This window comes from Rutilus rutilus (genome assembly GCF_951802725.1).
Source record: "Rutilus rutilus genome assembly, chromosome: 12".
Classification (NCBI taxonomy): domain Eukaryota; kingdom Metazoa; phylum Chordata; class Actinopteri; order Cypriniformes; family Leuciscidae; genus Rutilus; species Rutilus rutilus.
Window position 1 is genome coordinate 4,096,205 of NC_140217.1, and position 19,393 is coordinate 4,115,597.

A 19,393-nucleotide genomic window follows, 5' to 3' on the forward strand; every position below is an offset into this window, starting at 1 on the left:
CAGCATTAGGTGAGTTTTTTTTTTTCGTGAGAAATATTAAAGCCTATCTTGTGTACCTAATATTTATCCAAATGAGTGAATATATATTAAATTAAATCACAAGAATTGAATTGAATTGAAATCGTGAAATTTGTGTCCAGCTATAAAAAAAAAAAGTAGCTTACCAGAAATTGTACCAGGTAAACATTGTAACATGTTGTCACTAAATCTAATAAAATTCAGTTTAGTTACTAAAATGTTTTGACAATCACAATACACTTATTGTGATGCAAGATTTTTTTTTTGGAGTCTCACTCCAAGCTAAACTCAAAAGTTGGCAGCTATGCCTTCATTTATATAGCGCTTTTAACAATATAGACTGTTTCAAAGCAGCTTTACAGTGATAAAAGGGAATTACAGTAACAGAGATTGTTTGGGCTTTGCAGCAGCTCTTGAATAAAGTTATTGTCCAGCGAAAGTTAGTTTTGATTGAGTCACTTCCGTTGCAAAGATCATTAGTTATTAACTTAGGGGCCGCTAACACAACAGAAAACCCTTAACGCGCTCCGACCCGCTCATCCGCACAACAACAGTGTCTGGTGGCTCGAGAACGCAAACCTTGAAATAGGTTCCAATGTGCAAGTCTTGAAAAATGTTCAAGCCATCAACACTTCTGTGGTCATGATAGTGTTGTAAGGGGTGTGCGATATTGACAAAAAAAAAAAAAAAAAAAAATCTTGGGAGTAATATTGTTTTGTTTCATTTTTTGTAATGTTAATATTAATAAAATAAAGTAATTTTTGAATAACAATTATTATTATTATTGTGTAGTCATGTAGAATGGGGAAAAACATGTTTTCTTTTTTTTTATCACATGTCTAAGTGAAGAGTTGATGAGTTTCAATACAATATACTGTATGACATTGCTAGGCTATGAATACATAAATAAATATGAGATGTAGAAAAGCACTGAAACGCATTACAACTCTGCACTCCGACCACTTCAAGTTTCAACACATATAGTGTTTATTTTTCTCTAGTGCTATTATCAACTTGATACATTGCATTGCGCTGATGATGATTGATATGTATTTTACCTGTAATTAAATCTGCTAAATAAATTCTGCTTTGGTCGAGATTAGTGATTCCCCAGGTTTCCACAAGTTTGCTTGTATCCACAGCAGTTGTTTAGCTTCTTTTTTTCACTTAGTTTGCATATTAGTTTTCGTTTCATTTCATTCGCAAAAATAACACAACTTTTAGGCATGCTTTTCTTTATAAAAATATCAAACTGTTGTTTAAATGTCTTTTTTATTTTCCCCCAGTGGGAATAAATGGGTTACTATGAAAAGCAGCGTTTGTTTTCCCCTTGCAAAATGATGCCCTCTGTTAAAAAATGAGTCGCTAACTAATGATCAGTAAAAGCTGAGATAGTTCTTACACGCCGTGCATCACATATGAGCTACGTTAAGTGCTTTGACAATAAACAGAAAAAAAATTCTTATAAAAAAGTGATGTTAACTTTTGTATTTACTGACATTTCACACCAAAGTAAAAGCAAGCATTATCTTTACTGCTCATCTGCCTGCAGTCTACAGAACTCGAGCACAGCATCAGTGCTTTTATTCCTCAATGATTATCTTAAAGTCAATAATTTTATCCCTTAAAACTCATCTTTGATCACCGAAATGTCATATTAAAACGTTCTTTCCTTGAAAAAAAAATCCTTAAAATAGCCTCATTTAGTATACATGGACCATGAATATGCAAATGAGCCCCGCCTCCACTCACTCACAGCAGCTCAGAGATCCACTCGTTGACGAGATTGGTTACAAGGTAGTTTGTGACGTCAGAAACACCAGCGATTTCAAGCCGTGTTTTTGAGACTGTCTCTGCAGTTTTAAGGAGAAAATACACTCAGCAATGGCCTCGACTTATGAATGTGCACATGGTTTGTCTTAAAGCATATTAAAAACACCACATAGACATAAAAACTACATTAAAAGCTTGATTTTCACCACAGGGGGACTTTAAAACAACCCAAAGATGATACGTGTTGGCTCTCAAGGAGATGTTTACTGGAGTCTCAGAGTTCAGCCAGTGCACATAAATACAAGAATCCTGTTCCTCTTTGGGCAAATATTAGACTGTTGTGCTTTAGTGAGACTGAGGCACTTCCCATCCCAGCTCAGAGGAGTCATCTCACATGGGTTTAGTTCACTGCAGCGAGCCGGATTTGCCGTAATGCAGTGCAGTCAGAGCTGGCTGAACGCTGAAAATACCCACGCTGCCCGCGGGATCGGTTCTGACCAAAGACAGCTCCCAAATCCTTTCATTAGAAATTACCAGACATATTTCCTCATCAAAGCCAAAGCGAGATTGTTAGAGGCAGTTACATCAGACATTATAGACATCACACATATCAAACAATGCTCTTGCTCAGTCCTGGCATGAGAGTGTGGGAATTACTCAGCTGTTAATCATGGGATTCAAGTGTTTGTTTCAGTCACTGAATGAGCCACGGGCTGAACGGCTGTCACAAAATACTTCAGAAATGCGATCAGTGGTTTAATGTCCATGTTTCATCACACTCGCAAACACACTGAACCTGATAGATAGATAGGACATTTTTACTGTAATGACTCGTTTGTGTATGTTTTCCTCTTAGGTGGTTTTATATCGCGGTGGTGCCTGTAACTACGTCAACTCTACGTCGCTGGGAAAACCCAGAGGATATGGATCTGGATGAGGTGAGTGTGTGTTTGTGATGATCACACACAAATGACAGAAACAGACGTCCTTATTCATCTCTCAGTCATACATGAGGCCTGCGATATACAGTGCTGCTTGAAATTTTGTGAACCCCTTGTAGAATCACAAAACAAAAAACCAGTTGCGGATCATCCAGGTAACGACACAAAGTATAAAGGATCAAGGGTTCATAAACTTTTGAACAGGGTCATTTTTATAAATGCAGCTTTTTTTGCTTTTGTCTTGTGGACTATACGTAAACATCTTTTATGTAACATATATTATTCAGGACGGTACTAAATAAAAAATAACATGCATTTGGTATGATCCCTCTTATTTTGTTTAAATGATTCACACTTTCACAGATTCTGCAAGGGGTTCGCAAACTTTATTGTGTCTTTTCTATATGTTCTACAGAATGTTAGTATTTATTGTTCCACTTATTATTATTTTTCGCCTCTTTTTACCTTCTCAGTTTCTCTGCTGCAGCTGTTGAGACACACAGGCACTTCGTTGGCTCTTAAAAAGCTTCTCTTGCCATTTTTTAGCTTTTTTTTATTATTACTACTGAGCTTTCGGGCTCCAACACGGTTCTGCTTTCTCATGAGTTTGCTTGCACACAATAAACTATAGTCTGCAAAACAGGCGAAACTTTTCAGGTGCTGCCTACTGAATATCAAAACACAACGGCGCTGTAAAAATCACAATGGTGTCACCGGTGTTTTGAAACAGCCCGTTTTCTCGCGGCCATTCTCCCCTGAGTTGCCCCTTATTTATGAGCGTTGCCGAGTCAAATGAGAGGTGTATTATTGGAGCCCGTGTTGTGCTGGTGTTTATCACCGCGCTGATATTATTCCCGCTGTCCCGCTGCAGTCCTCATTCTCTCTGCCGCTAGACCTCATTTGTTCAGCTGTAATCCTGTGGCCTTGGATTTGATTTGGTCTCGACCAAATGTGCTTTACTAAACTAAAGAAGCAGTGGTCTGTTGCTTATTGTGTTAGTGGTGATAAAGGAAAAAGAGAGAAAGAGTGATGGATGGATGGATGGATGGAGAAACAGAGGAAGTGGTCTATAAAGAGAAAGATGAAGCTCTTGGAGACAGTGTGTATGTCATTTTGAATTAATGATGCCTCTGACTGAAGCACCTGAGGCTTATATTTGACCTCTGACCTCTGGGTCATAGTCCAGCTGTTTCAAGTGTCAATCAGAATAGACCTAAAGTAGTACTGGCATATATATATATATATATATATATATATATATATATATATATATATATAGGAAAAGTCCTCATTCTTACTTGTTAATTTAATGAGAAACTGTGTTGAAAACTTGCTTTGATTATTTTAAAGAGATTTTTTTTGTACAATTATTTTTTTTCGTATATATGAACATTCACGTCAGTCGTTTTATACATGGATGCTTTTTTCCCCAATGCATTGCCATTGTTTGTCATTTTCCTGATGTGTTCTCTGTGATTTATCAGCTTTTGGGGAGTAATGGAGACTCAGATGTGAGGAAGAGGAGGAGGAGACAAACGCAGGACTTCCTGCAGCCTTACATCGCTGCCAAGATGGAGAATCTTCCAGAAACCTTTGTGTTAGGAGACGAGAAAACTTACAATGGCTTCTTTAACAAAGCTCTACCTGGACAGCAGCAGTACCGCACGTTTATACTGGCGGCACTGAAAGACCGGGAATCAGTGAGTCACACACAGACACACACACAGTGTTTGTTTCACTAAATTAGTGAGGACGTTTTCCATTGCCTAGCCCAACCCCAACCCTTTAGGCCCATTCACACTAAGAACAATAACTATAAAGATAACTATATTAGCATCCACAACAGCAGACAGTAACATTCTGTTTATTCTAAGCGCATGCTTGACTGTCACTTTAAATGCTCAAGCTCATTACAGCAGGATTGATTCTGATTGGCTCTCAATGTTTTTATTGTTCATCAGCTGGATAAAATTGTTCTCAAAGTGATTCCAACAATATTGTCTCTCTATATCGTTATCGTTATAGCTGTGCTGTGAACTCTGCTATTCTTTAATATTAAAAATGATTTTTAGAACTATTGTTATCTTCATAGTTTTCGTCCTTGGTGTAATTGACCGTTCGCAAAGACCCGCCCCCTTTAGTTACTGTTGCTATGTCCGACAAGCCACGCCGCTCTCACACCACACCATGTTCTCACACAGTGTAAAACACATTGCGGAGCAGAGAGGACACTGACAACGCGCTGACAGACAGGACAGACCAGGTTACTTTTGATATGAAACAAAGTCTCAACTTTCAAATTTGGTCATTTTTTTAAAAGAAATTTAACAATAAATACCGTTTTGTGGCACTTTAATGTGTCGTGACAGATCGCTCAGTTAAAGCGGCTCCTGAGCCGATCATCTCTTCCTTCTAGTTCACTTATAGCATCAAATAAACATGACTGAACATAAGAAGGAATGTTGTTTTAACCGCAGAAAGACATCGGTACACTTCAAATCCTCCAACGTTAATCTACTAACTCTCCTGACTGCTTTGTCTGACAAAAATGGCGGAGGGCAGATTATGATTGGTCAGATCGCCTGTCAATCAAACTCGCTGCGAAGGGTCAATTTGACCTTTAAACCTACAGTGTTAAACTGCAAAACACTAGATTTAAATGAAAACATGTTTTGGTTGATATAAAAGCCTTTTTTAACTAGTGAGGACCAGTTGGTAGTCGGTTGTTATAATATTTCACTATATAAGTACAGCCAAACCTGTACGCATACACACACAAACAAAACACGTGAGCCCTGTGGCCAGTTGCATAAACACTGTCATTATGTTAAGAATGACAACTAGCAGTTAAGAATGAGAGGAGAGGCAAAATAAGGAGGAGAGAAGAAAAAAAGAGGAGAGGATCTTGTGAAAGGACAGTCTGTGGTGGGCTGACAAACAGACTAGCGAGTGTGAAATTGGATGAAAGAGGTCGACTGCAAAACTACCGCAGCACAAGAAAAACAGATTAGAGGAGGAGGAGATGAAAGAAAGGAAGGAGAAAGAGACATCACATATAGGACTGCGGCAGATCAGCAGAGAGAGTGACAACAGAAGAGAGAGAGAGAGAGAGAGAGAGAGAGAGAGAGAGAGATGGTATCATTATTGGTGGAGAGACCTGAGTGTTACAGATGAAGAGATGGAGGAGAGGTGAAGGAGAAATGAAAACACACACACACACACACATGAATATGCATCAGTAAATAGTGGTTGGAGTCAGTCGGAGAAGCATTACTCACGCTGTGGGATGTGCTTCCGTCTGAGGTAGTGCCGATTAAATTGATCACTATGAAAGTTTCCCACTGACAGATTCCCACAGGGCTTTAAGACGCTCTCTTCCTCCGCTGTCACGCAAGCGCTCAGAAGAGAGACAGAGGGGATGATGATGATGATGATCAGCAGATCTACGGCCCTGTGGTTTTTGCGATGCGAGAAATGTGGAATTGCGGAATTCAGTCATTAAAGCAGAATTCACTTTATAACACAGAATGTCACAGAATCTGGCAAATTTTGGATTAATAAATGAAGAGTAGGGCTGTACGCTTATTAAAATCATGATATGGATTAGTGTCTGTGAATATTTAACTGCTAAAGACTGCTGTTTAAATATGAAGTCTGCATTACACAATTTTACACAATCAAAAACAGTTCGGTTTGTGTTCATTGGTGTCAATCATTCAGCCAATCGTTTCCCATAATTTGTTCTGCTTTGACAAGAAAAAAACAAAAGAGATGAGTTGAATTTCTTTCATTAGATGGAGAATCTCACACATGCATCCTAGAGTTTCAGAAAAAGATCTTACAACAGATCTTACAAAAGACTTTACAGCTATCAAGTTCAATGACAAAATGGTCTGGGCTGCTATCTGCATTTCATTTTACAGCTCGACATTCTTACTGTATCTCCATTATTGACTTTTAAATTAAGTATCCCAAGCAATGCAAGAGCAACTACAAAGAAATAAAAATTCCCTTTGGGTATTCCTCACAGCTGTGTCGAATTAGATACGAATATTTATTTTTCTGAAAGATCAGTGGAGGCATTTATATTTAGATAAAACCCACCTGGTTCATCTCGGATTGTGAAGGAATGTTAAAGGGATAGTCGTTCAAAAATAAAGCTTCTGTTTTCATTTACTCACTTTATTATTTTTTGGGGGAGTATTGCACTGCGTAGAAGTGCAGTTGCACTGTATAAAATGATTTTCTTACGCAGTAGTTTTGACTTGTTTTCCATTACTAATGTTTAAACATTCTTAAATCAAGAGACATTTGTTTGAAAAGCAAAGTGACTTAATATAATTAAGCCTTATTTTTTGAAAAAATCTAATAAATAAATAAATAAATGTATGTATGTATGTATGTATGTATGTATGTATGTATGTATGTATGTATATATATATATATATATATATATATATATATATATATATATATAATATAATATATATATTTGAGTTCATGCTTAAATCAAGAAAACATCTGTCAGTGAGGAAAAAAGGGAAAACAGGAGTATTTTTCTTAGCGGACAGGGCACCTTGTCACCAAACCAGAACCATCTAACCATCCAATCAATTCCACACAGACAAAATAAAGTCCCGCCCTACAATTGTTCTTCTTTAAGAAGCTGTTTCACTCAGATATACGTCACAATAGGGAAGAAAAGAATAGCGCAACTTCAATTTCATGCCGACTTTTAAAAAAAATATTGTAATTGAAAACAAGAAAAATTGCGGTGTGTTGTTCCAAACCTGCATGACTTCCTTTCTTCTGCAGAACAGAAAAGAAGATGCAGTATTTCGAGAAATGTCTAAATGTAAATGATGCCAAGTTTTTGGGTGAAGGTTTCCTTTAAGTGTTGATTCTGAGCTGCTGTAAATGTGTTCTGGGCAGCGATGGCTTCTGTGGTTCCTGGTGTCGCTTCCGGAGGGAATGCAGAAGGTGTCGCACTGATGGGATTTGCTTGATGATGCGTAACCTCCGGTTCTCAGTGGGATGGAAGAGGTTACCCCTCCCTCCGCCCTTTCTCTCGCTCTCCCTCTATCTTCCTGTTTCCATCCCTCTTTCTCGCGCGCCCTGCTGTGATGTCTAAAAGGTGTTACTAAGACGATTATTTGCCAGCGTTTCTGGAAGGAGACTGACTTCTGTGCTATTTTGAAGAGTTGAAGGCTTTCCTCCTGCTCTGCTCACACACCCTTCAATAGTTTTTCAGTTTGTTTGTGATCACTAAACGTCAGTAAACACCACATTTAAGGCCCAGGTGTACTGCAGAATACACCACTGTGTAGATGACAGTAGCCGTGTTTCCATTACCCTTAAAATTGCGCAAATTGAAATTGCGAATTAAAAATACGCCCAATGGAAACACGTCAATTTCGCAAAAACTCCCATTTATTGCAAAAAAGTTTTTACGCTCGCATGAGGTGGTTTTTCAGGCAATTCAAAAAATAAATATTCCACAAAACTGCAATGGAAACAGTTTTTGCGCATTTCCAGGTCACCTGACGTAGATGACGCGGTGTGTTTGGACAGAATACGAGACAGAGCTCTTTATTAAATTCATATAAGACAAAAGAATTACAGGAATAATGGATTGTAAACCTCAAAGAAATGCCACAATCAAGACCTCGAAGCAGATATGAGGGAGAAACACCCAGAAACACCTCATATGAGCCTCTCACAAGTATAAAGGGTCTTTCCTTACATTAATGCTTGGAAAACACACACATCTCCTTCGATTAATAATAATGGCTAGTGCAGTGGCCGGGATATAGTACATAAACCTACCAACGTCCGTTGCCATGGTTTTTGGATTTACTTATCGCAAGAAGAAGTTTTAGTCGCATAACATCGATTAATGGAAACGCCGTCAATAGTTTTTTGTCAACATTTAGAAAAAAAACGTTTTGCACAAATCTGTAATGGAAACGCACCTAGGGCCCTATTTTAACGATCTGAAACGCAAGTGTCAAAGCGCAAAGCGCAAGTAACTTTGTGGGCGGGTCTCGGCGCTGTTGCTATTTTCCCGGCGGGATAAATGACTCTTGCGCCGGGCGCAAATCTAAAAGGGGTTGGTCTGAAGTAGCTTCATTATTCATAGGTGTGGTTTGGGCGTAACGTGAAATAAACCAATCAGAGCATCATCTCACATTCCCTTTAAGAGCAGACGCACTTTTTCCTTGGCGTATTGCTATTATAACGGCGGATTTGCCAGGCGCGCGTCAAGAGCGGTTCACAGCCGAGGAGAGCAACGCTCTCGTCAGGGCCGTAAAAGAGAGAGAAGTGACATTGGGGATGGGAGAAACACACCCAAATTAGCTTCGGCTAAACAGGCATATAATAATGTGGTAAATGTGTAAGCTAGATGTATGCTTTTATAATAAATTATTATATTTATAATAAATTATCTATCTATATATCTATCTATCTATCTATCTATCTATCTATCTATCTATCTATCTATCTATCTATCTATCTATCTATCTATCGTTTGTAATAATATGATTTGCAAAAATGAAAACTGCTGCTTCTGTGTAGATTAGAGAATCACAGTGTATGAGCGTTTGTGCACTCTATACATTATGGTCAAGCATGCGCCCTTAAAATAGCATAATGAACAACGCGCAACGCATCACTGACTTTAGACTAGGTTTTTTCTGGCCAGTGGCGCAATTGTTTTATGGAACAGTAAAATAGCACCAGGGAACGTTTGCGCCAAAACACGCCTCCTTTTTTGCGCTGAACCGCCCAGAGAGCGCAAGTTCATTCCCTAGTTTAGCGACGTGCTTCTGTGGAGGGAAAAGCGCGCTTTGCACGGGTGCAAAATAGGAATGAAACATGCGTCGGTGTACAAAGTCAATTGCGCTGGGTGCAAGATAGGGCCCCTAGTGTTGATGTACCTCTCCGCTCCTAAAGCTGAAAAACATACCAAATTTAGCCTTTATATGTGTATAGGACATGACATAGATTACAGCAACACCAAAAACAAAATCACAATTACAATATTTTTGCTTGATCTCTATCAGGTAACATCCATCAGCCTGTTTTCATAGTGGCATATTAAGTATTATCTTTTGATCTAAAAGCATATGCTTGAATGTTTGAAATTAGTTTAATAGACATGTATAATTACATGGACATTTATACTTTATATATGCTTAGATTTGATGAGTTAAATTAAAGTAAATTCATTAAATTCATTCATTTAAACTGGGATTCGTGAGTTAAAATATAGCAATTAATTAAATATTAAAATCATTTACTTAAAACACTTGCTAAAAAAGATAAATATATTGTTTGTTTACCTGCATGTCATCAGAGAACCATGAACATCCAAATGTGTTTTTAAATTATTGAAATATTAAATTAAAATCTCTGGGGTGCTGCAAGTGAATATTTTAGGTTAAAGAGATTTAGCTATCAAAAAAATGGAAATCTCTGATTTAATTTGCATAATTGCAAAAAAAACTTTTATTTGTGTCATTTCATAGTTTTGATGACTTTACTATTATTCTGAAATGTGGAAAATAGTCATAATAAAGAATAAACTTTTGATCTTTTGAGTAATTATTTTGCTTTCTCCTCCTCCTTCTTTCTTTCTGTATCATAAGATGTTCACGGTGAGTCCTTACTCTGATCCCATGATGGTGAAGCTCCACAGCGGGATGTCCCGTCACGTTGAGGACCCAGAGATGCTGTGGGTGATGGGACCAGTGCTGGCCGTCGTCCTCATCATCATCATCGTCATCGCCATCCTGCTCTTCAAGAGGTGCGGAACAAGTGCAATTACTTTACTGGTGCTTTTCCAAGAAAAATGCAATCAGTCATCCTGCACTGAGATCATGGAGAAGCGTATTTTTCACATTCTGCTTAAGTGACCATATTTTCTTTTTCGCTGTGCGTTGCAAACACAGTGAGTTTACTGAACTGTCGGGTATAAATAGTCGGTCTCTCTCAGAGACATTGCTGACTCACTGTTAGAGTAGAAAATCGAGATTCAAGAAACCTTATTTCAGTGTGATAGTCAGCAGTTTAACAGTGTTTTTTAGGACTCTCTTTTGCTGGATACATCAACTGAACTTTAATGATTAAATAATAGTCATTTACTTTTTGAACTAGACTGCAGAAATGATATTTTCCCTCACACAATAAAAAAGTCATAAGAGCACACCTGCCAAAAATCTGATAATGGCTACAGATATAAAGTACCACTCTTCTCAATTATAGTCAAATTCATTCAGTCTTATTGAACAACAAGAGAATCAAATGCCCAGGGTTCAAGTTATGTGTCTATTGAGTGAAAAGAAAACTCATTTTGCAAATGTCAGCTAGAATCGGAGCTCATTAGTAGCAATGGCATTTCCACATTTCTGACAAATTCACCCTACACACACACACCGTCTGTGCCGTTTTCTTCCTGTGACATTTTCTCTTTTCTCCCCTCTTCTTTTCCATCTCTTTCGGCGGGATGCAGCAAACAGGAGAGGTGGGTATCGAGCGGCTCTCTTTGATCCGATAATAAACTCTTGTTTGTGTTTGTCGTTTTCATGAGATGCAATCGGAGGGTTTAATTGAGCTCAGATTAGTGCTGATGTTCTCCTAACAGATACTAACACACAGGAAATATCTTGCATATTTACACCTCCACCTGATCGCTGTGTGTTTGTACGCTCATGTTTGATGTCATTTCCTGGCTGCACAGGAAGCGCTCCTCGCCCTCGGCTAAAGATGAGCACTCAGCTGGAGTTAAAGATCACTTACTGGCCCATTCCTCTGACCCGGTGGAAATGAGGAGGCTCAACTACCAGACACAAGGTACGTCACCACACTCATAATGAGGGAGGCTGTGAGTTACAAACAGCTCATCACATTTACAAACACAAAAATGCCATGCCAACTGAGTGGTCATTCTTGAAAACAGAGCAGCTAGCAGCTAAGATACTTTACGTGACTCACAAATAATATATACACTAAATATCCTGTTAAATTCACAGTAAAACAACAGTGAAAATGTTTCCAGTATTACAGGAAGGCAAATTGGTACCTGCATTTTTACCAAAAATGTACTTTGTACCTTAAAATGTACTGATAACCTGTACATTTTAATAATAATACAGGTGATACACCATGAAACAAAAACATGGCGTGGCATGAAAACTAGACATAGACATAGACAGACAGACATAGAACCAGTGGTCTACAGGAAACAATACTTAACAAAACACATGGCAAACATGGGAGGAGCTGCAAACGGAGACGTGAAGTCGGACACTTTCTGGTTCCCGTAGTGACCGCTCACGTGGTGTTTGCATACTTTACCACAGCTGAAGTGAAATAAATTCAATATTTGCCAAATAATACACAGATGTTTCAGAGACATTTTCATTAAGTACTTTATGTACTGCTTCATACAGCATCTGTTTGAACAAGAATAAAGTTCAACATAAGCTACTATTAATGAAGTGGAGTCTACGTTTTTTAATTTGATAAACATGACACAATATAACATTGCAACTACATGAAAGAGTGTTTACTGTTATAAAAAACTGATTTGTGAGCTTTAGAGGAACTAAAGGTGTTCGAATAAACACGAAACACACGTGACCGTTGTCATGCGGTGAATCCGGCCAATCGTGGAACGGCTGTGTCGTCATCAGCCCTCGTGCAGCCGCTCTTGAGAAGCTGCGCTGGCTGAGTTCTCCGGCTACTCTCCAATCGCTCTCGCGGAACTTTGATGGCACACGTCACAGTCACGTGGCGTCGGCGCTGTATCAAGTCAGACAAAATTTCTGCTCTGCTTCAAGTCAGCCGCCGATCGGTCTGCCCAGAGCTGCATGAAGTCGAACAAGCCTAAAGACATGAAACGTGACCAAGATGAGACCAAATCGTGACACCTGTGCATTACCGATAACAAAAATTAAATGAAACAAAAGTATTTAAATAAAGTATAATCATATGTCCTGTGTCATGCAGGGACTTCTTTATAATTTCTTTTTCTTTAAGGCGAGACACGGCAGGCAAAAACAGCGTTTTTTTTTTTTATGGTCAATTTTGAGATTTTTGGATATTTGTCTTCAATAACATGTCTTCTTTCAGACTTGTGTTGAAAAAAAGTCCAAAATAAACATTTAGGTCTTTATTTTATTACACTTTGTCTGTTTGCGTCTGTAGATTTCCCATAAATTCACCAAAAGTTGGCGTTCTTAATCAACGTGCTGCTCCGCGATCGCTGCCGGCAGCCTGTCATCAGAAGCGCCGTTAGGAAGCTCTCTCTCTTGTGTACAATCCTGTCGGATCCAAATATGGTCATTTCCTTTTTATCAGCAACCAATCGTGAAAGTAATAGGGCTGAATGCGCAATCTCATTGGCTGATGATAAATCTTTAAAGCCCGTTTTCTCAAAATGACTTTTCTCTCATACTCCAAGTCCGAAATCTCCACTTCAGTAGCACCTATATACACCAAACTTTCCAGACTTGTACCTAGTTATATTATGAAGACATTTACAGAGGGATTTGTAAATATATTATTCCTAGCCTGATTTATATAACATTTTATTCCAAAAAACATGGAGAAAATCATTTTTTTTAAGGCTATTGACAGTATTTTCTGATTTACAGGATAACAAAAGTAGATATCCATAAATCCCTCTGTAATTTTTTTCCCATCTAATATTGTGAACACAATGAAAAAATAATTTTTAACCTGGCTTTATCCAATACTCAGGTATCGTTTTTTTTAAATATATGCAAATGAGTGCATATTTGATTAGATATTGCCTGATTTGCATATTTAAACATTAAATTACAGAAAACTTAACATCTTAATGTAGGTAATCAGCTGGGAAAGTTTCATGGTGATATCTGCTAGTTAAAAATGTTCCCCTATTTACCTGTAATGTCTTACCTTAATTGTAGCAAAACTTTTACTTGCAAAACCCATAATTTTTACAGTATTTTACTGTCAAATTATATATAATGCAACGTAATAGTTTTTTTTAATACTCTATATGGTTAGGTAACTTGCAGTTTATAGTCTTTTTCTGTAAAAAAAAAAAAAAAAAAAGTTTACAGTGTAGAGTTTCTTGTCAGCCGAATTCTAAGCTAACATACTCCATAAAGCAAACAATTGGGTAAAATAGAATTAAATCAAAAATATTATAAGAATTATTTTATTCATACTTTTTTGTACTGACTGTACTATCATGGACATTTTCTTATGAAATCCTCCAAGAATGCATGCGATACTGCCTCAAAGCCAGGTTGGAAAGCAGCATCATGATACTATCCACCTTTAAAATGCTCTCTTGGTTTTGCAACAGAGCTAAAGTTTCTTTTCAAAACGAATCAGTTTGGGGTTGTTTGGATGTAGACCTCAGAAAGAGAGACAGAATTGCTCCCTGGATTTATGGATGTGAGGTTCAGCTGGAGCTGCGGTGTGAAGACAAAACATTATTCACAGAACCGCACTGTCAGGTGAAGGACACACACACACACACACGAGGAGCAGAACCTGCCAGCTAATCTCAAACACACACAACACATATTACTTCATTGGGTTCAGACTGAGCTTTGAACTTGATGGAAAAATTAAGCAGGATGATTCGTTCTCCTTTCCTCCCATCCATATTTTGCACTGTCTCTTTCCGTTTTTTCTTTTTTTTCTCTCTCTCTCTCTCTCTCTCACCTTCTCTCTCTCAGGGGAAATTTCCGAATGCTCAGACATTTTGCTGACTTCAATAAGGATCTGCTTTTGCTTCAGTTGCAAAGTGACTCATGTTCTTATGTCAGATTGTTGGGCTGCAAGCGCACGCTTGACTGATGCACAATCTTTCTCACGGCAAAACTGGAGAAATATTCACGTCTACTTCCCTGCCATGAACATTGATTTCCCTCGCTTGCGAATCTCCAAATGAGGAACCAGGCTACTAGTGTTGTTGTTTATTTACTTGTGAAAGTTCAGCCTTTGTGTTTCAAAAAGCTTTAGGACACTTTGAAAATGTAAAAATGGCTTACCTCAGAGATAAAGAGTGTTTGTTGTGTAGCTACATGTTTGACGTTTCAGGCAAACTGTTCGATAAGATATGCTTGACATGCAAAACCACGCTCATACTTTGGTCTGTGCTTTAACAGTGATACACAAGGTAACTTCTGTTGTGTTGACATGCTGAAATCCAAACAGTCCTTGATTTCTGAACCAAGAGTTTTAATATGAACTAAAGGAAGACCGAGCCTTTCAGACGCGAGGTTGCAGAGCTTTTATTCTTTCTTTGGAAGGTTGTTGTGGCCCAGAGAGGATCAGCTGCTCCTATAAAAGTCCAGAGAGTCCTCTATAGGATGACATAAAATCATTATTGATCATATCATGAATAGTAAGGGTTAGTAAGATTTTTTTTTTAATTTAATTCATCAAAAATGCATTCAATTGATCAAAGGTGATAGTAAAGACATTTATAATGTTACAAAATATTTTTCAAATACGTTTTTCAATCAATCAAATAATCCTGAAAAACAACTTTTTTCAACACATTTATACATTTATAATGTTTCTTGAGCAGCAAATCATCATATTAGAATGATTTCTTGAAGGATCATGCGGCACTGAAGACTGGAGTAATGACATTTTTACATTTCAAATAGAAAACAGTTATTTTAAATGATAATAATGTTGAAGGTTACCGTTTTTTACTCTATTTTTTATCAAAATATGTAGCCTTGGTGAGCAACAAAACCATTAAAAAATCTTAACTATCCAAAACTTTTGAATAGCAGTGTACTTACTTACTTTTTAAAACCAAATTGCATGGGATGGGAAACAATAATATTAACCAGTGTTTTCTCAGCCAGCTTTTTATAATGCCTCACCCTATATTATTTACACTAAATCTGCACATATACACTTAAATATGTAAGGGAAGCCATTTCACGTCTTCTGCTCGCCTCCTCTCGTCTCTTCCTCTCTCTTCTGTCACTGGCATATATCACAGTCCCTCCTCATCTTCTTTCTGCAGGTTCCAGTGCCTTCAGCTGCACCAGCACTTCAAGTTAGTTTTGCTCTTTCATTCCTGTGTGAACTTTCACTTCCTTCATTTTAAATGCTCCTCCCACCTGTCCATCAAGTCCAAAGTCACACCCCCTCCTCCACCACTGGCTGCTCTCAGTTAAAGCGTCCCGTCTCTCACGTCCTCTCAACAGGCCGTCCGTCTCAAACACGGGAAAACACTCCGTGTTTTTAATGTGTGCTCAGGTTGTAGTCCTTAATGCGGATGTCATTTACATGCCATTTTGATTGTACAGGACAGCTTACGCCACCTTGCTATTGACCCGGATGTAGTTCATATGTCAGCCAATGAGCATGTCCGTTCACTGCTTACGTCACTGCCGCTAGCCTTAGCACATGGCATGGTGCTACAAGCTTTCTCCTTTGCCTACTATTTCTCTCATGCTTTGGGTTGTTTCCATGTGTGCCCGTTTGCTCATCTTCCAAGTGCCTAAAAACTGTATGAACCAAAGTGTGTTTGTTCCCCACAGTTCAGCCAAGCAAAACAGAGCAAGCCAATAGAAATCTCTGCTATTAGTTCATCCTTTCTTTTTTTTCCCTGCAGGAATGCGGGAACATCCTTCAGTTTCAGTCTGTGCTTTGGCTGACCACATCGAGCGGCTGAAAGCCAACGACGGCCTACGCTTCTCTCAGGAATATGAGGTAACTCGTCCCAAGTCACGTCAGATGAGATCTGAGCAACCTTGAGGAGAATCATCCTCACTCTCTACCTTCTGTTAAAGCCACCGAGGGATAATTGCTTCAGAAATTTACATAAAAATGGTCTGCTGTGATAAATCAGGACAAATGCGAGGAGCTGAACGCATCCATTATGGATTACTTGTGCAGCTGGAAAACACTGACCTACATCTGCATGATTTAAATTGTAGGACGGGACACGGAAGAGAAGCGTGAAGTAGTTTTAGATGCAGGTTTCCACTAACAGTGAGGACGTGATGATTGTGGTCGATTTATTGTGTCTGTACATTTGAATCAGATTCGTCTCAGAGCTGTTTATTGCTCCCTATACGCGCTCAAAAAACAGTTCTGCAGACGCATGAATTTAATTGTGCCAATCATAGCACTTACCTTTTAAAAGTTTTTGTATTTTTTGTAAAGAAATTGATGCTATTATTCAACAAGGACACATTACATTTATAATGTTACGAAAGTCTGTTCGCTCTGCGGCCATATTTGCAACGCCTCCGGGCAGCTTTTTCGGGCATCCAAGACCAAGTCCTATATCCTGAAATCTCACAAACTGCCTTCCACACTCACACTTAAATAACATATTTCAAATCAGCAACCAAATCTGACATGAACTGTCCCATAAACGGCAGCTGCAGTGACTCAATGACTTTACCAATTGCCGATTGGCTCTTTTATTTAGAAGGCGGGACTTATTCCGCCATATTGCCTGTTGCTCTTTTTCCCATTCATAAGTATGAATGTACCGTCTTTGTATAAAGTCTTTGGAATAATCCATCAAAATAGTTAGTCATACTTTAAATTAGGGTCCAATTCTCATTATTAACTATGATTTTAATAACCTCAATAAACTTCTAATTACTGCTTATTAATAATTAGTAAGGTAGTTGTTAAGTTTAGGTATTGGGTGAGATTTATTATAAGCAACTATTTAATAGTGAGATTTGGACCCTAAACTAAAGTGTTACCGCAATAAACGAACACTTGGACACATCACTGTCTGTACATAAAACACTACAGAAATGGCCACTAACCTGAAAAACATCCAGGAAATGTGTCTTTTTTTAGCGGACTGATGCACCCTAACTCTCGGTTGTTGGGTAAAGCTGGCCAATAAGACCTGAATGGATCAGACCTGTGGGCGGTCTGTCTGATACTGTGACTACTCCATCACAGACAAACAGCTAAACATGTTCACTTTACAATTTCAGAAAGATTATGACCATGAACATCTCATGTATAGCAAGTACTGCTGTGCATTGCTTAAATGTGCTGAAATAGCACTATAAACTCATGCATCTACAGAAGACTACAACTCACACGTGCATACACACACCAGCCCTCACACACACACACACACACACACACACACACACACACACACACACAGTCACATCAGCATCTAAGGCAGTACCCAGATCGCCAGAGCTTGAAATTAAAGCTGGGAAACGACTCTATTAGGAGTGTAGTGAGAGTCACCTGTTTTATTAGACAGCTAATCCTGCTGTGTGTGTGTGTGTGTGTGTGTGTGTGTGTGTGTGTGTGTGTGTGTGTGTGTGTGTGTGTGTGTGTGTGTGTGTGTGTGTGTGTGTGTGTGTGTGTGTGTGTGTGTGTGTGTGTGTGTGTGTGTGTGTGTTTGGGGGAAGGGGCAGGACTCTTCTGCCTGCTTGAGTTGTTATTATACGGTGAGCGGCTCTTCTGAGTACTTAAACAATCAACACCTTAATATAGACATCAAATACTGAGGGAGCAACACTGATCTAATCAAACGCCAAACGACTCACATTAAACTCCAGTACAAAAGAAGCTAACAGGATAAACAGATAAAGACTGTCTAATGGGGAGGGAATTGTGTACAAAGATGGAGAGAATGTGATATACCTGTAGGTAAATAAAAAGAAAGTGATATGTGAAAGAATGTCCTCATCGAGTTCGACATGCATTTTATTTGATATACACTTCTGTTTAAAAGTTTGTTCTCGAGCCTGCTTTTGAATTGCTCATGAGACCTGATATACAGTTGGACTGAGTTTTCTTACATATAAATATAAGTTTATGCTGTATAGCATGTCGAGAGAGCACACAAACAGACATAGATCGTCACACACTCTTCTGATTGGTTGTGTTGTGTTTAGTGTGGACAAGCAAATTGCTCATTGGAAATCTTATTATGTCAGGTTAGCACACAATGTTAAGGTGTGAAATCATCCCTGCACATCAACAAACACACACAGCCACAAACACAAACTAATGCATAAAACATAGTGTGCTGTTAGACAGTGTAAGCTGGAAATCACCAGCAATATGACAGTTCTTCATAATTCATCTGTTATAACAGAATATCGGCCTCATTTTTCTCTTCATTTCATATACATTTAAAAAAAAATACCAAATTGCACTTCGAATGACCCGTACATGTCAATGCCCAATGGGACGTGATCACAGGAATAAATTACAGTTTACTATACTCTCATAGAAAACTGTTATTTTCAATTGAAATAATATTTCACAATATTACTGTTTTTTACTGATAAAATTGTGCTGGTGAGCAAAATAGATTTTCTTTTCAATTTAAAATGGGTAACACTTTACAATAAGTTTTCATTTGTTAACATTACTCAACTATGTTAGTTAACATGAACTCACGGTGATAAAATTATTTGTTAATTTTAATTTCAACATTTACTAATACATGATTCAAATCAAAAGTTGTATCTGTTAATATTGCATAATGAGCCTGAGCTAACGTGACCTAACATTGAACTAAATACTTTAACAAATGTGTTGCTCATTATTATTTAATGCGTTATCATTATAAAGTGTTACCAAAAAATCGAACGTAAGCGTATACTTCACGTGGTTGATATGCTTTGTCC

The 19,393-nt window shown here is 38.2% G+C and overlaps 1 protein-coding gene across 5 annotated transcripts in view; it reads left to right on the forward strand.

Annotated features, from left to right (window-relative positions):
* Positions 1-19,393, forward strand: part of ptprfa (protein tyrosine phosphatase receptor type Fa) — a 232,051-nt gene that overhangs the window by 194,439 nt on the left and 18,219 nt on the right. For 3 of the 5 annotated variants that reach the window (XM_084425208.1, XM_084425210.1, XM_084425211.1), the window contains 7 exons: positions 2,648-2,729; positions 4,217-4,432; positions 10,382-10,539; positions 11,245-11,256; positions 11,473-11,585; positions 15,781-15,813; positions 16,375-16,472. In XM_084425208.1, coding sequence (XP_084281334.1) covers positions 2,648-2,729; positions 4,217-4,432; positions 10,382-10,539; positions 11,245-11,256; positions 11,473-11,585; positions 15,781-15,813; positions 16,375-16,472 — 712 coding nt within the window. The remainder of the gene's footprint in view (positions 1-2,647; positions 2,730-4,216; positions 4,433-10,381; positions 10,540-11,244; positions 11,257-11,472; positions 11,586-15,780; positions 15,814-16,374; positions 16,473-19,393) is intronic. The other 2 variants (XM_084425212.1, XM_084425209.1) reach the window with 2 other exon arrangements.